We start from the raw sequence: 19,329 nt of genomic DNA, 5'->3' as shown, positions 1-19,329 counted from the left end.
AAGATTAACCCTCTGCGGATTACGGCCCCTCAAGTATTGCTGTAACTACTGTCATTGGCCAAGGCTGGACTAGCTCACACTTCAATCAAGATACATCTGGCCGCCATCTCACGATACACCAGAACTACGGGACGGGCGTCCTTTTGTGGTCTCATCGGCTGGTGAAGGAATTTATGAAAGGATTGTTCCGATCATTCCCACAGGTGAAGGCCCCTGCCCCGGCGTGGGAGCTCAACGTGGTGCTGACCAGGCTCATGGGGGCCCCATTTGAGCCTATGCATTCGGCACCGTTGAAGTTTATGTCGTGGAAGACAGCATTTCTTGTGGCCATCACCTCCGCACGACGAGTGGGAGAGATCCAGGCCCTATCTTGCAAGCCACCATACTTGACGTTTCACGACACGAGGGTGGTGATGAGGACACACCCCTCCTTCATGCCCAAGGTGCCGTCGGACTTCCACCTCAACGAACCCTTGTTGTTGCCAGTTTTCTTCCCGTCGCCTTCGTCGCCGGCTGAGAGAACTCTGCACTCGCTGGACGTAGCTAGAGCGCTGAAGTTCTACATGGACCGCACGATGAGTTTTCGGAAGACATCACAGCTGTTTGTAAACTTTGGACCTGTGAATCAAGGGAAGGCTCTCTCAAAGGCTTCCATTTCCAGATGGCTCTCCGGCTGCTTCATGCACTGTCACCGGTTGGCAAACCGACCGCTGCCCGGCCGTCCGAGAGCCTACTCGACCAGAGCGATCGCTGCTACCACGGCGTTCCTATCTGGTGTACCCCTGCTCGACTTCTGTAGGGCTGCGACGTGGAGGTCGACACACACCTTCACGAGATTCTACTGCGTCGATCGGGACTTCAGGGAGGAGTCCAGGGTTGGCCAAGCAGTGCTGAGCAACCTGTTCGCTTAAGGTGAGCCTGGTGAGGAGGTAAGAGATGCTTAATGTTGAGTTTTTGTATTGCTTAATGTTGAGCCTGTTGCCACCGCCCGTGGTTGTGCATGTGTATACTGCTATGTATTCTTATATTCATGAGCATGTGAATCCATGCCAGACCCCATGCTGGAGAAGGAACAAGTTACTTACCTGTAACTGTTGTTCTCCAGCATGGGTCTGGCATGGATTCACATGCAAACCCTCCCGCCTACCCCTCTGCGGCTCTTCACTTGGTCATACTGCCACTTTACGTGCTACCAAATCTGAGGATGGCTGCCAGAGGCGGGACTTAGGGAGAGGGCAGTCATTGGCTGGGGGCAGTATGACCCAGAGACCAGTGATTGGTTACTACTAAGAAAGACAGATCAGAAACGAAACTGATACTGATTTTTTCTATACCGAGGATTCCCGGCCTGACGACAGGGAATATTCATGATCATGTGAATCCATGCCAGACCCATGCTGGAGAACAACAGTTACAGGTAAGTAACTTGTTCCTTTTTGCAATTTCATTTACACTTGCTAGCATCCGTACAGCAACTTGCACCCCACTCCAATCTGCTGCATCATTGCAAATGCCAGGAAGATGCTTCATCCTAACCCATATGTCGATGGCCTGTGTTGGCTGCCCTAAGCCTTTGGGACTAGTCCTGCCTAGATTGTCTATGAAGTGGGCAGTGAATGTGCTAGAGAAGGGGGAACGTCCGAAACATTTTAGCTAGGTTCTTCAGTTCAGAAGCCCCACCAGGGGTATGAGCCAGTTGAAACGGTGGGTAATCCGAAAACTTTAAACGTAATGCCATCCAGGTTCCCCCACTGGGGAACTCTCTGCATACCTAACTGTGGGACCTCAAAGGACTTAAAAAAAATTACTTGTATGTTGCAACCTTCAAATGATTTGTCAAAATAATGGTCATACTGTAGCTTTTCTAATTTTCAACTAGAGCGTATTCTTCCAACTTCAACAAACCCTGAGGTTCTCTCTAATGATATTAGTGCTTTACGTATTTCAAGTCAAAAAGCATCAGGAGCAGGACATACTGTCATTTAAATCAATGCTTAACATTGTGCCACTCGATAATACAGCTGATTTTTGTTTGATGTTTTATCAACATATAAGGGTGATATTCGTCTTACCTTTTGGGGTCAGAAATGAAAGCCGGACACAAAGTTGACATGTTTTTGGTTAAAGACTTTTATTAACATAAATGGGTTGGGGAAAAAGCCTCTCTCACCCTGCTCTAAGAGGAGTTTCCCTACCTAAAACCAAAAATTATGGGTCTGTCTGTGTCAGGATGTCAGACATGAAAACCGTCCTTGTGTCCAAACGTTCTATCCTGACCGCCACACTACAAACTAAATAATAAAGTGAGATGGAAAATGTCTTTAACCTGGTATTTGCAAAATGTTTTCATAAGTGAAAATAGAACAGCTCCAACATAAAGTTCTCCAAGGTAACATAACCTTAATTCCAGTGAGTGGTTCCCTACCTATGGATTCGTCAATGGTATGACAATGTTTCTTGGTCTAACAGTTCCTTGTGGCTTTCTTGGCCCACAACAATCCTGTTTGGTACAAAGCTGCTTAGCCTTGTAATTTCAGCTTCAAAATGTTCCTTCTTTATTCAACACACTGTCCTTTCTTTGGACGCCTTGTAGGTGTGAAATTGGATGCTTATGCACTTCCTACTGCCTGGCATAGTCTCCTGCCAGGACTTCTCATGTACTTGTAGCTGCCTGGTTTACTCGCCTAGAAGGACTTCTCACTTCATACATCTATAACAATTTCACTTTACATCCAAAATTGCATGTGTCTTCCTTGGTTCGGTATCTAAAGTAGTTTCAATGTTCACTTTTAAGTTTTCCCCATATTTGCATTCCATACACTCATATCTTGTTGGAGGTCATGTTTGTACTCTACCTATTTGACTCGCAAACAACCTTCTTGTTGTTTGTCCCTGCAGCTTTACAATGTTCAAACTGTGTTTGACGTGGTCGGCGAAATGCCCCGGGGTCCCCACTTTGTTTGGGCTGACTCACTGGCTCTGTGTGGCTTTCCACTCTGGACTGCTTTTGACGTCTCTCTGGTAGTTCCATGTAGTAATGTCGCTGCAAAAATGTCTCCTGACAAAAAGTCAGTGTTTTTTGCAGAGACATTATTCCATTGAACATGCGGGGGAGAAGGGACACCCACAACCCCCAAATTATATATATTTTTTTACAAGGGGAACAGGGATCATCCCTGCAACCCGTCCCCATACATAATGTCACCATATATAATGTTGCCAATGGCTTTTCCCAGCGACATTATGTATGGGGACATTATTACCTGATAAATCTCCGGCTTCTCTTGCGACTCCGCTCCTACACGCCTGCTTGCCTTCAGGTCTCAATGAGGGGTACATCGCATCCTCCAGCTGCTGAATGCCCAGGAATCGTCTTGTGGTTCCTGGCATTCCTGCAGCACGTCCTGTTTGCGCAACGTTATTGTCCCTCTGCTGGCGAGCCCCTTGGCTCCCACCCACCAGCACATGCCTCCAGCTTCCACATGCCTGTGAGGGAGAAGCAACATCTTCTCCTGGGTAGCCTCTCTCTCTAGTTCACTTTCCATTGTGAAATGTTCCATGCACAAGTGCTTTCACAAAACTGGCACTCCTTGAGCTTCAAGCCCTTTCTGCTCTGCATCATTTCCTTCATCCTCCTCGTACCAGTGTTGTGGGGATTGTGGGAACAGTAGTCCCTTTCTAAGAATACTGTATAAATGTTTAAAATAGGTTTTAAAGGCAAACTGTTTGGAAGAAGAGTATGTGCAGCTGGAAAAAGTGTCTCATAATTTTATAAGGCTGGTTATTGAGAGTTGGCTTTTTGGGCGAAAGAGGGAAGACACCACAATGGGCCATTAGATTATTGCAAATGGGGGATTCATCCTGAAGGGGGGGTACCGCGTCTCACCCAAGGAAGTCAGCATATCTTCCCAGAGGTTCTCTCCCCCCAATCAACACGCCAGGGCCGGGATCAGCAGGCAGCTGCTGTCCTCTGGCCACATAGGAGGAGGTCACTGCCGAAAAAACAGTGATGACAGTGCCAAATCGTGGAGCAAAACAGACCCTGAACCCACCATTCCAGATAGCTGGCCTTGTGTCAGTCCTTTCATGCTATTCATGTTTAAGTAAACTCTATGGTCCTCCACACACTCCTATGCTTTTGTTTGACCTACAACAGACCTTCAGTGCAGGCTCAGTGCACAGGACTGGGTGATGTAGTCTGTGTACAGAAAATGGCCCTTCTATTCCAGTTGTTGGGCAGGATAACCGTATTGCTGAAAAAACAAGCCTGGAACTGGGAATCTGCGCAATATTACGCTTCACACTTTGCTAGAATTTGCTCAATTACCACGACAGAGTTGTTGAATGTGAGTGTGGCTCTGAGGCTATACTCTCATCACAGAGTGTTGTATGGTTGGTTCTTGTAGCCCGGTGATGTTTTGCAGAACCTAAGAATTGTGGACCCAAAGATCTACAGTGAGGCATTGGCCACTTCAAAGATGTAGAAATGCTTTCTAGACCTGGTACATATCGCACACCCAAATAAAAGGCGATTCCCTGTAGCTTTTAAGCTCCCCTAAGGCCAATTTCATTGAGGATTGAGCACTCATTGCCCTGAATTGCTGATGTTTGCAGTCAGTGTAAAAATACATCTCTAAAGACAACCTTTTTGTGCCTACCCATTACATATGTAGCCATGTTGGCCGTTTTCTGGGTAATATGCATTTGTAGAGTCACATGTCATTCTATTAGCAGGGCTGAGTTGGCATTGCCTGAAAGGCAGACATATTTCTTGGTCTAAGCCAGCAGACGTTCCATTTTAACTATAATCCATTTTTATTTTTGGCTATTGGGTGGCTCTTAGCGCCACCTATAAAAACGAAATTATTTATTTGGAGTGAGCTAGGTGGTAAATTATAAGCTGGAAATGACAATGTGTGGGAGAGAGACACAGCTTGTTGGGTGTTTAGTTACTTAGCTACCCACTGATTGTCAGTGCTAATCCTTATCACCATTCCCACGCACTGCTTGCCCCTCCCTGACCAAAATACTCTTTGAGGTGCCCTTTCAAGCAGTAGCAACACACCTTGTCCTGCCTGTCTCACTTCTGAGCAGTTTGTTGAGAGCTAATGGCTTAATTGTGGCTGTAACTGTGTAAATGGTGTAATAAAAATGTCTTCACCAAAATGTGCCCTTAGCTACACTTGACTTTATATCTGTTTTTTCACTGGAATCCTGTTTAAAGCAGGCATTGGAAAAACCAACCCTTTTAGCTGGTGTATAGGTATTAGATGGGCATTTGCCAGGCACTGCTATCATATCCCCACGTAACAACACAATGTCCACATTTTGCCATTTTATGACTAGGTAGCAGCAATATGGCAGTGCTTGGCAAATGCTTATCCCATGCCTGACGATCCAAGCTGCAGACACCTTACTTATGGTGCCAAATTCTTATTGTCTTGAGTCACTCTATTGCTGCCCAAACCCACGAGGCTTTGGTAGTAAAATTAATCTTGTCCAAGGCATTGTAATTGGTACACTCGAGAACTTGTCCTCCAGCCAAGAGCCTGGTTGGTTGCTGGAGTAATTGCACCAGGGGCTACCCCAAGGGGTTGACATGGTTAGCCTCCAGAGTGTCTTCTGCCTCCTTTCTCTGAAGTGTGCATTTACTTAAAGTGCATTACGTGTGTGCAAGTGGCAACATTGTTTTGGTAAATATAGACCATTTTTAATTTTTTTATTTTTATTGATTTATGGTTTATTTCAAACCTTTATCAAACATACATCCATCATGTTTCCTTCTTACTCTCTAACATCTAAGACAATTTCCAAAAGTGTTATACTTCCTATCGTGGACGGAACAGTAATTCTTGCACAATGAACTCAAAAAACTTTTTTTTTTTAAAATGTATTGTGATTTAGTTGAGTTCAGTAAAACTTTTTACACAAAATACATTCCACTCCAATTCTTCTTCATTAAAAAAACATACTTTTATCTTTTCGTCGTTAATCAATGAGTCCTTTCCTTTTTATATCTTCATTTCGGTCAAGATCTCCTAGTATTTTCTCAATAAAGTTTATTCCTGTACATGTTAGTCTTATATTATTTCCGTGCAGGAATTCTTTCCACCACTCCTCTATCATTCTTGTTTTAAAGAGTCCTAAGTAGTTAGAAAGTACTTTCTCTTTCTATTGAAACTGCATCACATTCTAGGAGAAGATGTTTTACTGACTCGAGAGTATCTCTTTTGTTGCAAAAACGGCAGTCTCCATTGTTCACGCTGTCCTCTAATATTCAAGTAGCCGTTCATTGGCAAAACATCCATTCGAATCTGGAGAAGTTTAGATCTATGGAATTTACTTGGGAAGTGTCGTAGGTAATCTTCATGGTATCTCTTTTCCGACTGGCGTTCTCCACATTTTTGGTTGATTCGTATGGACCTCTTTTAAAATTGTCAGCACACAAAGACCATCAGATAGATTTTTGGCTTTAAAAAAAAAAGGGTCCAAATTTCATCTGCCTCCATCGGTTGTCGATCCTCCATCAGTTTGATCATATGTCTTGTTCTTATATCCACCAATATAAACAAAAGAAGTTCCTCACAGACTACCCCATTGTGTGTAAAGATGTGGTATTCCCAAATTGCTATACACATTTTAAGCAATTATCACTGGATCAGGTTCAGTACTAAAACAATTTATTTAAACATTTATGTATGAAACGGTCCATGAGCCACAGACTAACACTTCTTTACGCAACTCTCAAATAAGTAGAAATAGCCAAAAACAAATCCTAACATGAGTTTACAAATATACATAATGGCATTATAAATGCATGCTCTCATGTATAATGCTGTTAGTAACATAGGTGGAAATGCAATTCATAATGTAGTTTCAAATAACAGTCCACAAAACGTCAACACAAGGGGCCTCATTACAAGTATGGAGGTAGCCATGCCTCTTTCAGCGGCATGGCTACCCCCATACCGGGTACCGGGTCCGGGTTCCTGGAATGGGGAAATACTGGGCCATTCCGACCTTGGAGGGCCTGGTATTTCCCCATTCCAGGAACCCGGACCCGGTACATCCCCATTCCCATTTGAGCCCCCATAGGGCTCAATGGGAATGAGGAGGATGCTAACAACGGGCCCGTTAATGACGGCCCCGTTGTTGGCATCCTGGTCTGCTCGCGGGACCCGCTAGGGATGCCTGGTTTTACCAGGCGTCCTTAGCGGGATCCGCGAGCAGACCTCGTAATGAGGCGGTAGGGGGTTAATGGCACCGGCAGCTCTACCAGCGCCGTTAACCCCCTACCGCCTGGGTCGTAATGAGGCCCAAGATGTGTTTCTGGTTTAAAGGCATGGTCTAGTAAAAATTGTATTGTCCCTACGAGTCAGCCATGTTTTTTTAAGCCTAAGTGGCTCGATTTTAGAAAACTTTCCTATGGACCTTACCCGAGTTTTCGTCCATTAAACGCACGCGAAAACAAGCACCAGGGAGCCGCCATTTTCTGATAATCCTATCTTTTCCCCGATCGCCCTGGCTGACCTGCTTTTGCGGCACTAAATCAATTCCCCCGCCCATGAGCTTGACATTATCAAAACATTCCTATTCCCCGCCTCTCTCCGTGACGTTACTGTGCTGCGTAGGCAAACGCGCCCAGTCGTCTTCTACGCGACTACACACAGAACCCGGAAACCAACACAGACCATCTCACAACACAGCGCGCCACAATTCGGAATATGAAACTTTACTTTAAAATCAAACAGCAACACGGTACATTTGGTAAAGTACATTTATTTTACATTAAATGTTTAGAGAATATTCAGCAATTGCCATATGAACTCCGAAAGCAATTTATTTAATTTATCTGTATCCGCCATGGTACACAGGGTGTTGCTTTTCATTAAAAGAAGCACTGTGGACGCACGGTGAACCGCAAGGCTGTTCCATCAACTAGGCACTAGTCCATCGTAAAGGTTGGTATGTTGCTTCTAGCCACTAGTACAGCGTAAGGGCATGTGGGCCCTTGGCGATCGTCCCATAAAATTGTCAGTGTGCTCCAGTTGTTCACACAAAGCTGCAGGTGTCTACTGTAAAAGCCATCTGCTGGTGTCTCAAACCGATGACAGTAGCAGAAGGGGAGCAAATACCTGTTATGAAAACAAAAAATCTATAATTAGTCTCGCCAGCCGATCTTCATTAATATTACTTATTTTATTTATTACAGCCGATCAGAAACTATTTGCTTGCAAGGATAGTTCAATGGAGTATGTTCGTCTCTAAAATCAATGCGAAAAGTAACGAAATAAATCGAGGCCAACACACAATGATAAACGACAGTTAGTCTACATGCGTGAGGAATGATATGATGTATGATATGGCATTTGTAACGCGCCTATACTCAAGTGTTTCTAGGCGTGACGAGGCAGGTGGGGAACAAGGGCAGACAGACAACGATCCTACTAGGCCAGGTGTCTTTCTGATCGCGCATGGGGAAGGGCTGTACATGGTTAGTTGAATACAAATTAAATAATAGGGCCAGCTTGTGGCAAGTGCAAGGTAAATACCGGGAGAAGGGGCTGAAGGATACAGAGACAGTCCCGTAGTGCAGGTAGGCAGTGCAGGGAAAAGTGGCTGGGCCAAGGACCGAGATCGGTGAGACCAGTGGACCTGCATGCCCATGTGCCCACTACAAACACGTTTTACTTGCTTTTCATAGCTCTTCATTCATTCATTTATTCATGCATCCATTCATTAAATCTTCATTCCGGTATAAAAGCGTGTAAAGATTTACTTACATTATATTTGAAATTTCCATTGTGTTTCTTCGTAATGCAGTCTGTAAAACGGACCGTGCTCTTGACAACGATTTTTCGTATACTGAACTAAAATTAAACTCGGTCTAGTTTCTGAATTTTCGGCCTTATCGTCTCTTACGTTATTGCGCACTCCCTTCAAATGTAGTTCTTTCGGCATGGTCCCTGTCTCAAGGTCAAAAAACAATAGACCCTTATACTTCCAGCGCGACTTGTGGGCCTCATCTGGGCGCTGTCCTTCGCATTCTTTATTTGCAACATCACGTAGTATAGGCATCTGTGAGAACTTGAAGTTTAGAATCCGTCTATGTAGTGCGCCTCAATGTGCAAATGCGAACTGGCTTCTCTCCCAAATGCCACGGCCCGCTTGGCTGGCGCCTTCTAAGTGCCCCAATTTTGTCCCCGTTGTCTGCGAGCTTTGCAGCCCAAATTGAGACATTTAATTTTTGGCGGAAGGTCAGGGAAAGTATAAAGTACCACAGGAGTTGAGTTAAAAGTGAGATTTATTGTTTGTTTGTTTTATTATTTGCAATACGCAAGCCTCCCCTCCGTTAACAGCGCGCAGCATTTACATTTACATGAGATGAGACATGAGAAAAATATATACATACACATATGTGAGGTGAATAGAGAGAATTCAAAGATGACACCCAGCTTGTTCGCCACCCATGATTGTGAAGGTAGGGGTTAGGTTTACAGGTACACTTTACAATAACATTTATTTACAAAAAGACAATCGTATTGCAATTATTTAAACCGGCATTTGTACTTCACAATCAGCTGTGCTTCGGGTGGGCATGGCACAGTCGCAATGTTAGGTGGCAATGGATCACTGCTCTCCACAGAAACATCCAAAATTCCATATCTGTGCTTCTCTAACACAGCAACAATAAGGCCTTTCACAAAGTCGAACTGCATTTCATTATAGACTGGTTTGATCACCCATTGCTTACTTCGTTTTGAAAACACCTTAGTGTAGCGAGGCATCCTTACTTTACCCCTAGTCCTAGATTGTTCACGTCCGACATTGCTGTTATGGGCCAAGACCGCTAGTAGAGTGCGATGTTTCGTGCCCCGAAAGCTAAAATGCAAGCGCTTTGGCCTGTACTTTAGGCACATATTGTGGAACACCTCCAAATCTCCTGTGTGACAGAATTCTGTCAGTCCTCTCAAATCTCTTGATAGAGTTTTGTCGAAAACAATCTTCTCAATGGCTTTGTGTGTCGGTGAAGATGGAATCAACCACTTCTTCTTCCGTGCCTCCTCTGGGGACAAAGGGCCATGTTCACATTGGTGGAAATGTTCATTTGCTGTCCAGCGGTGAACGTTGGTACAGTGGTGCATCAGTGACTGCCATTTTTCAAGTAGTATTTCCACTGACCCCTCACAAGTTTTTGAGCTCCACCAAAGATGGTTGGTGATAGAATGTGACCACTGCAAAATACTTTCAAAACCTTTTTTTTTCCCTGCAGCCGAGATTTTCTTATTGATTGATTTAGCAAGATGCCATATGTTAAATTGATGTTTAATATGTGGGAACTGCTCTCTCATTGTCTTGGCAATTGAAACGTGTCTATCCGTGGCTATGAGGTCGATGTGCATTCCCCTTGCATTCCCCTTGATTGTAGATATTCCACTGATTTTATAAATCCTAGTTTCTCCATGGCCACTGACGATGTACATTGTGTTACCTGCACGACCACCGAACTCGCCATGTCCTGAAAGTGGTAGGTGCAGTACTTGGCAGAAAATCCAGGGCTGTCGCACTGTCCATCGCCGGCTAGCCTGAATCGTTTGCCTTCGAATGTACTTGCTAGAGACAATTGTTCAATTTTCCAAGCATCACTAATGGCCGGAAACAGATAATCACGTTGGTATATGTAGTACAGCGCTTTAGAAATGAAATGGAGTCCCACAAACTGAAAGAAAGCCTCTAACTTTCTAAAACTGGAGCCACTAAAAAGTGATGCAGCTGCACACAGTAGATTGCCTGCTGGCAGTTTCCCCAGCATCAGTTGTGCAGACCATGAGAACCTATGATTTAATCTACAGACGGCATTTATTTTGACGTTACTGCCTTTTATTTGACAAGTCACATTAATCAATGGCTTCCCACATACCTTCCCTCTAATGGAATGCACACATTTCAGCATACTTATAATTTCCATCAAACAACTGTCGAATACAATGTATTTGCTCTCTTTCATTAGACTGTCATCCTGCGTCAACGTTGTTTCGGCCTGTGACGTTGTAGAGATTTCAACACATTGGAAAGTAATATCGCTGATATCAAGTTCTGATGCGTCTATGGATGCTGCGGCTGGTTCATTCTCTGTCATTTCGACATCTATTACTTGAACATTTATGGGAGAACACAACAATGTCGACAGGTTTTTTGGTGGCAAATTTTTGGCGGGAGTAGATTGTGTAAATTGATCTGCAACTACTTCAGAGCTATCTTAAATACATTCAATAACATCTTCTTGTGGTGGTGCGGTCGCACTGTTGCTATGGTCCAATGCAACTTTGCTGTAGTCTCCAAACACAGTTAATTCATGTTCTGGCCATTGGACATAAGCATCTCGAGCCTGAACACGCCTCGCCTCAATTAATAGTTCCTCCATAGTGTACACGGTCTGGCAAGCCACATCTCTCATTCGCTTCACTGTCTGTGTGTGTATAGTTCTGACACCCACGGGTAACTGGAGGAGAGATTGGAAAAGGGATGTTCAGTTTAAACACAAGATGGAGTGTAGTAGAATTGACTGGAAAAAAACATAAAATAGTCCCCAGCACAAACATTTTTTAAAAGTTATGAACTGTTTGTAACTAACCTTTTTTTGTTTTTTTTTCTTTGCAACTTTTTTGACTCGACCTTCAACATCTGCACGCTGTAGCTCCGATTCGTTTCCACATGTCCTCCCTTCCTCTTGCGCTGCAACGACTATATTTTCTGTATCTGCATAGACAGCATGGAATGAGGCTCCATCGTCTCCCTGAAACATAGTACTTTCATTACTATATATCAAAATATTGTTAGCATAAAACACACGTGAGGACGAACACACAGGTACATCTCAATAGCCAAACACGATTTAAACATTGTGTGCAACAATCAAACAACAAGTATTCGACCAGTGATGATCTATTTCGATGGAACTGTCAGTATCCATACCTCTGGCTCTGCATGGACTGCCATGAATGGTTGTATTGGAGAGGAGGCATCCGCATCTCCCTGAAACACAGTACTTGCATTAGTATGCTTTTCAATATTGGAAACACAACACACACTTGGTGTCGACGGCACAGGTACATATAAAGAGATAACCACAAATGATGCATTGTCCAAAAGAATCAAGGAAAATCCAAATATGATCACATTTCATCGACTTATTTCAACGATTCCTTTACATCTGCATCATCTAAATGAGATGTTGTGATTGTGGTGGAAGCTCCGTCGTCTCCCTGAAACACAGTACTTGGATTAGTATGATTTTCAATATTGGAAACATAACACACTTGGGGTCGAACACACAGGTACATATAAAGAGATAACCGCAAATGATGCATTGTCCAAAAGAATCAATGAAAATCTAAATATGATCACATTTCATCGACTTATTTCTCCGATTTATTTACATCTGCATCATCTAAATTGGATGTTGTGATTGTAGTGGAAGCTTTGTCGTCTCCCTGAAACACAACACTTGCGTTAATAGGGAAGAAAGTATAGCAAATGGAATCACGTTATATGATCACTCATGATGGAGCTGTCATTATCCATACCTCGTGCTGCTGAAGATATCTATGGATGTTGCAAATGTAGTGCGCACTTCCGAAAGCTGTTGCGCCGATTCGTATACGCATGGTCCCGCTTCCCCTGGATTTACTTGAATGTCAGGCTCTGCATCAAGTGCAGGGGTTGACGCTCCAACTGCCTGAAACATAGTACTTGCATTAGTGAGGATTACAATAGTGAAAACATAACACACACCTGGGGTCGACAGCACAGGTACATATCAACGGCTAACCACGAATGAAACATTGTGTAGAACAATCAAACGACAAGAATTCCAGCTCTGATGATGACGCTCGATGGAGCTGTCAGTATCCATACCTCCTGCTGTTGAAGAACATATGAAAACAAACACCAGTGGACGATAACTAAGGTGTATATCAATTGGAAAGCACTCACCAAACATTCAGTAAAATGATTACACAATAAAATAAAAATATTACTTGACATGCATAAAATAAGTCTGTAGCGGATTAACCTAGTAAGATTACCCGATACGCGCTAGAAGTGGTTGATAACTGCGACCACGTCAAGGATGTAGAATGTTCTTGCTTCAGATTCAAGAGATAGTCAAGAAGTTGTAAAGGTAAATTAATGATTGATAATGAAATGCCAATATTGAAAATAGCCATGTAAGGCGACAGAATACTTGTAAAATGCTCAATACAGCACAGTTCCCTGTTCCCATATATATACATTGTGTTTGTGGGTTATGAAATCGAAAAAGAATATATTGGTAAATGTCATTATTCAAAAAACTATACACACATCAATATCGAAATTATTACAAGGGATAGAACACCTACAATATCAATTAATCCGTTTGGATACCTACACACTACCGCAAGGCCTAAAGCTAAATCCGGACACTTGACTCGCCGGTGGCGGAATGTGGACGAATAGAGTGGGAATAGCGTTTTTGAGCAATTTCCATGTCGTTCGCCGTTTATTCTTCTTTGTTACCCAAGATGTTATGTACATGTCCAAGGAAAAGTGCCGGCTGCAGATGCGGTATCGATCACCCCTCTTGTCCTGTAAGACTTGTTGGACTCTACTTTCCAGCTCATCCAGTGGATATCCGCAATGTCTGACCCATTCTCTTATTCGATCAACAGTTTTCGGGAATACATGCATTGTAGTGCCTTCAGATTTAGCATGGGTCTTCGAAGGGCAACCGCTAATCGAACAGGCAGGCATTGTTGATAAATCTGAAAAGTAAATATCGACATTATTATACAATCTTCAAGAATAAAGATTTGATACAAAAGTAAATGAATCATACAATGATCAATGCAAGGTTTGTTTTGGTCGCAGGAACTATACCAGTTCATTATGTGCGGCTTAGTATTTGCATAAGTTGCAGAAATGTATAAATGATGTGACTAAAAACTGAACATGTGACTCATCCCTTGGATGTTCTGTATTGCACGAGAAGGAAACATGCTTACGTTATAGACTGGACCCCCGAAGGGTGCAATTCCAAATCGATGACAATAGACACAGATGAAAATAAATAGATCTATTGATAGCATAGCAATGGAAACTCAACTCAATAGCAATGAGACCAATGAACCTAGCACTATTGTGTACTCAACTCGCAAATAGATAGAAATTTAAAAATCTGCGAAATATGACTAGGATACATGGCCTTACCTTGACCAACAAACAGTTGGTTTCAGCAAGCAGAGCAGTATGTTGCAGGAGAATAGGTGGGTGGCCACAGGTAGCACACTGATGGGTTTGCTCTAAGCGGTCACAGAAGTTCACGGATAGCACGACGACGAGCAGATTAGCGTAGATCTCAGTGGTTGCCAGGTAACACGTTCAGGAGTTGACTTGCAAAGCACAAAGATGTTCTCATGAGACATATCAAGTGGTTTATAAAGTATTAGAAACAGGGGTGTGTTTGTGAATGAATGACGTATGTATGTCGTGGTCTTAGGTGGGGGGGGCCTGCTTCAAGGGGAGGCCTGGCTGGAGACACGGGGTCTGAGGAGGCCATGTGACCGATGGCCCCTTGGCGTGGGATACCTTTTGAAGTGTACATGTAGTTTGTCACCTTGGCCTTTCACGCCCCTGACAGCCCCCCATGCCAGCGCGCATCCACCAGCGCGAACCGCCTTTGATACAGGGGGGTGGGATGGATGGGCCTGGGGCGTGCAGATAAGGCACAGGAAGACTGCTGAATGGACACACTTATGTGGATTGCAGGGGGGCGGCCTGCTTCAAGGGGTCTGAGGAGGCCATGTGACCGATGGCCCCTTGGCATGGGATACCTTTTGAAGTGTACATGTAGTTTGGCACCTTGGCCTTTTGCGCCCCTGACAGCCCCCATCCACCGGCGCGAACCGCCTTTATATCAATATATAGTATATCGTCTTTAAATCAATGATAGTATATCGTTGCTTATCAATAACAAATGCCACATACCGGAGATTCTTGTGAGCACAGACCCACACTTCAACCGGTGTATTATAGTGGTCAAGACCCAAGGTCTGTATAATCCAATGGTAATTGTTAGTATAGACATATGTGTGACTTTTATAGAGACATAACCCACTGAAAGACTTTGAACAAGTGTTATTTAGTGCATGCATTATCGAGAATATGTTATGTTAGCTTAGATAGATAGTTTCCACCCTGCTTCACAGCGACCAGACCTTCACCCATTCGGAGCACAGATGTCTGACGTCCATCCTTGAATGGACACACTTGATTCATTTAAAAAATCGAAACAACCGTTGTTAAAATATTGTGGTGTTTTATTTTGTATCTTATTTTGATGATACAAAAATACAAGACTTTAAACATTGTACAGTTCAGGTTGCAGCACAGCGAGAGAAAATCCCCTCTACTGACCACTGTCACTCGGGAACGTTTCTCTAATGGCACGAACGGCACAGGCGGGTATCACTCCTCGAACGCGGTGCCCAAGCCTCCCGTGGAGCCACCCTATAAAGGAACGATAGGCCACCAGCCTGTACCACCTGTGAAAAGGAATGAAACAAACTGTTTCTAAATGACCAAGATAAGTTTAATAAACGTTTGTTGTCAATGACAATTCTTGTAACTAATGGTATTCTGCACGGACAAATGCTATCTAGACAATGCACACTATTGAACGACTTACATGCGTTACAATGATATGTAGATGTAATTTTGGATATAGTAGAAGAACATGAAATAGGAGTGGCATGACAAGCAGAGTATACTTACTCGTTACTCGGATTACGAGGACGAACAGTTGCGCGAAGTTCGTGCATAAGCACCATCATTATTCTCAACACGGCCCGTGTGAGGCAGGCTGCCCTGAAGTCTGGCAGCTCGGTGATGCATTCCGGTCGTGGCTCACCTTCCGAAATGTAGGCCAGGCATCCCGAGTTTTCTCGGCAGCAGCAGTTCTCGTCCTCAGTTGGCATTAGCTCGCACTGATTGCATGTGCACCAGGTGGAGACGCCGTCCATTCGACTAGGCCCAGGCTCTTCATCTGTTGATTCGTCCTGCCAACTGCCATCCGAATCCCCATCGTTTTCGCGTGCTTCCCTTTCCAGTAGTTCCTCCTCTGTATACTCGGGCTCGTACATGCAGGGCATTATTGTAGCCATTGTGTGTTAAACAAACTAAAATAATTTATAGCGATGGTACTGGTATCTGTTCACACGGGCTACAAGTGGCGAAGGTAGCTGACCAGAGCACTGAAACGAGTCACAGAATACTCCAAGTAACAGAGAGAGAGGAATGGAATCGAAAATCTGCTGCTGTGTGTTGTGAAACAGTCTGTTTATACTTATTGAGGAAAGAGGCGTCCTGCCATTTCCATGGCGACACATCATTAGCTGAAGCGCAGCGAATGTTGACACGAGACGTGCTTTGGCGTTGGGAAATGGGCGTTACGAGTCTGCTGATGACAGGCTCAGGGGCGGGGGAATTGATTTAGTGCCGCAAAAGCAGGTCAGCCAGGGCGATGGGGGAAAAGATAGGATTATCAGAAAATGGCAGCTCCCGGGTGCTTGTGTTCGCGTGCGTTTAATGGACGAAAACTCGGGTAAGGTCCATAGGAAAGTTTTCTAAAATCGAGCCACTTAGGCTTAAAAAAACATGGCCGACCCGTAGGGACAATAAACATTTTTACTAGACCATGCCTTTAAGGGGAGGGGCGGTGTAATGACATCTGTTCCTTATACAGTAAAGCCCTTTAAGCCGTCTTCAGAACACAAAAGAATAAAGTTTGTATGGAGTAGCAGTATTCATGTCTCGTAAAAGTACATTTATTCTAAGTGTGTAAGGATATAAGTTGAAAAAAGGTGCAACTGGTGATGATGCGGTTAAAATGATCCCAAATTACTTGTTCCTGCTTAAGAGGGCGTTGTTGGGTGTTCAATAGCCCAAAGCAAACATCAAGGTTAGAAAACGGCAACAGGCAGCAAGGTTGCGTGTTTGTTGTTCACTGGCCCGAGTTCAGCAAAATCTTTTTCTCATCAGCGAAATCCTTTTCTCATCAGCGTCTGTCGTCAGAACATACCCTGTTCCACTTACAGGTGTATGCAAACGAAATTCGTATATCCGTCAAGCCAAAATAATGTTATGTGCTTTAACGTTTCTTTGGTCTCGGCAGTGTAGCAGAATCTGCATCTTGCAGTGACGGATTTCCCATAGATCTGAAGTAACTGGTTTGTCTGAAATCGATTAATTCTGAAGCACAGAAACTGGTTCTATAGACCATTGGAAAAAAGCAGGTTACTCAGAAAAAAAACACTGTGCATTCTGGTGAAAATATGTCTCACAGCCGTTACTAAATGTTTACATTTGTTTCAAAGATAATGTCTTCAATTTTAAGGCAGTGGATGATTGTAAGTAGTTAAACAGCCGCTTTAATGTGTTACTTGTATACAACATAAATCTGTGTTTTCTGTGTCAAGCCAAACACATCGCCAGTAAAGAAGTTACATGTTTGTTCATTCATGTCCCTTTCTCTTTCACAGGGCACGCCAAGGCTTGGCAGGAAAATGCCCCCGAGTCCGACGCATAGAGGTCCGTTTGATAACTAGCAGCCCGCAGAGGGCCTTCTCATATTAACGCCATCCCTTAAGCTGCTAACTGCTCCTGTTCGTAGCGACGCTGAATGTAAATGTCCTGTGCCTGATCTCACCAGCAAACCGAAACAGCACATGGCAATCTAGCTTCTCACGCCTGCTTTGGAAGCGTACTCTCCAGGAAGTGCTCCTGTTCCTCAATCTCCTTCCTCCAAAGCCACAATAAACAGCAGCTTTGCTCTGATAATTGTTTCACGCCCCCTTTAATTATAAAGCCTACAACAATTTCTCAAAACTACACTATCCATGTATGGGTTTACTCTCGGCTTCTGCGGACCATCCAATGGGAGAGTAAATCGCCAACTGTGTGACTCGCTTTCTTGAAACTTAAGGCGTGACGGGAAAGGGTCACCCTAAAATTTTGTGAGTAGTCCCACGACACAGGAAGGAGCCAACGCTTTTGCTTTTCACTGTAAATTCAAAGCCAACTTCAGACTTCATATACAATCTGCTGACCAGGATCTATTTTTCTAAGATTAATAAATTATGTCCCTCGTGTGTGTGTCTACAAATGTGCCACAAGAACGTATGGCATGCTTGTTTTTTTTTTTTTGTAGTCTATTTATATTTGCTGTAACATTTGATTGTTGGCAATAACCCATTTCCCTAAATCTCATTCCAAATTATTTCGAATGATTCGTGCCTATTTAAAAAAAAAAGCTTTAACTTGTGTATTTGATATCCGCTCCTTGGACCTGGCCTGGTGGCGTGGTGGCTTTAGAATCAGATTTGTAAGAGCTTGGGAGGACCTTTATGGCAGGTGGACAGTCTGTGAGTTGGTTGTATTGTATAACTTTTATATTAAAGGAAATTGTATCTATATAACAAATGTAAGTCACACAGTATTTTCAACATATTGTATAATATTCCCTCGTAATTAAAAAGAATACATGAATACATACATGTACAACTGTTACTATATTTTTATTAATTGTAGTTATTGTGCGCCTGCGTCGTCGTTGTTTTAATGTTGGCTACAAAGTTAAGTTAGGGGCGCTGTCTGTATATTCATCTCAGTTGTAAAATGTAGATGTATGTGCTTATTTATAGAACAATACAGTGCCCCGTCATTTAGTCCAATGTGTATTTAAGTGTTTGAAGTGCCTTAGACTCTTGCCATATTTTCAAAATAAAGTTTCAACATGCTCTTTTAAACTCCCATAATCTGTGTGCTCATTTCCTTGGGCTGCTCCTGGAATCGGTAAGGACGCAAAGTGCCTGGCATGTATGTCAGATGAGGATGGTGGGGTGTCGGCTGGGCTCTAGCAGACAGGTTAGTGCCATCTACCTCAGAAATCTAAAGTTGATTCAGTTTAGCCAGCATGAGAACTAAGCCCTGAGGAGCAGCGCAGGCTTTTTGCACAGACACGTTGTTTCTATGTCCTTTGCTAGCCAAGCAGTGCTAAAGACTGACGGAACGGTCTCTGTCACAACCAGGAATATGAAGACAACTTGAAATATAGGGGTTTTTTTCCGAACAAAAATGTTCTAAGGCTTTCTGTAGGACTTTTCAAACTAGCATAAACTCACCATAGGTCACTCCTTTCCTCTCTGCCTTAGACTCTGCTCACGAGCAGCCAAGAGTCACTCACTTTTGGGATCTAAATTGCCCCTAGACTTTTTTCTTGGCACTTGTAGC

General features: G+C 43.5%; 1 protein-coding gene across 7 annotated transcripts in view; it reads left to right on the top strand.

Moving 5' to 3' along the window:
* KANK1 (KN motif and ankyrin repeat domains 1) overlaps positions 1 to 18,854 on the top strand; it is a 1,603,545-nt gene extending 1,584,691 nt beyond the window's left edge. For all 7 annotated transcript variants that reach the window (XM_069625753.1, XM_069625752.1, XM_069625751.1 and 4 more), the window contains one exon: positions 17,580 to 18,854. In XM_069625753.1, coding sequence (XP_069481854.1) covers positions 17,580 to 17,645 — 66 coding nt within the window. In that variant the 3' untranslated portion in view covers positions 17,646 to 18,854. The remainder of the gene's footprint in view (positions 1 to 17,579) is intronic.
* The last annotated feature ends 475 nt before the right edge of the window (positions 18,855 to 19,329 follow it).

This window comes from Ambystoma mexicanum, chromosome 6p (genome assembly GCF_040938575.1).
Source record: "Ambystoma mexicanum isolate Mex_15411 chromosome 6p, UKY_AmexF1_1, whole genome shotgun sequence".
In the NCBI taxonomy this organism is placed as follows: Eukaryota; Metazoa; Chordata; class Amphibia; order Caudata; family Ambystomatidae; genus Ambystoma; species Ambystoma mexicanum.
Note: the sequence above shows the minus strand (reverse complement) of the source record. Positions and strands in the feature narration are given on the sequence as shown.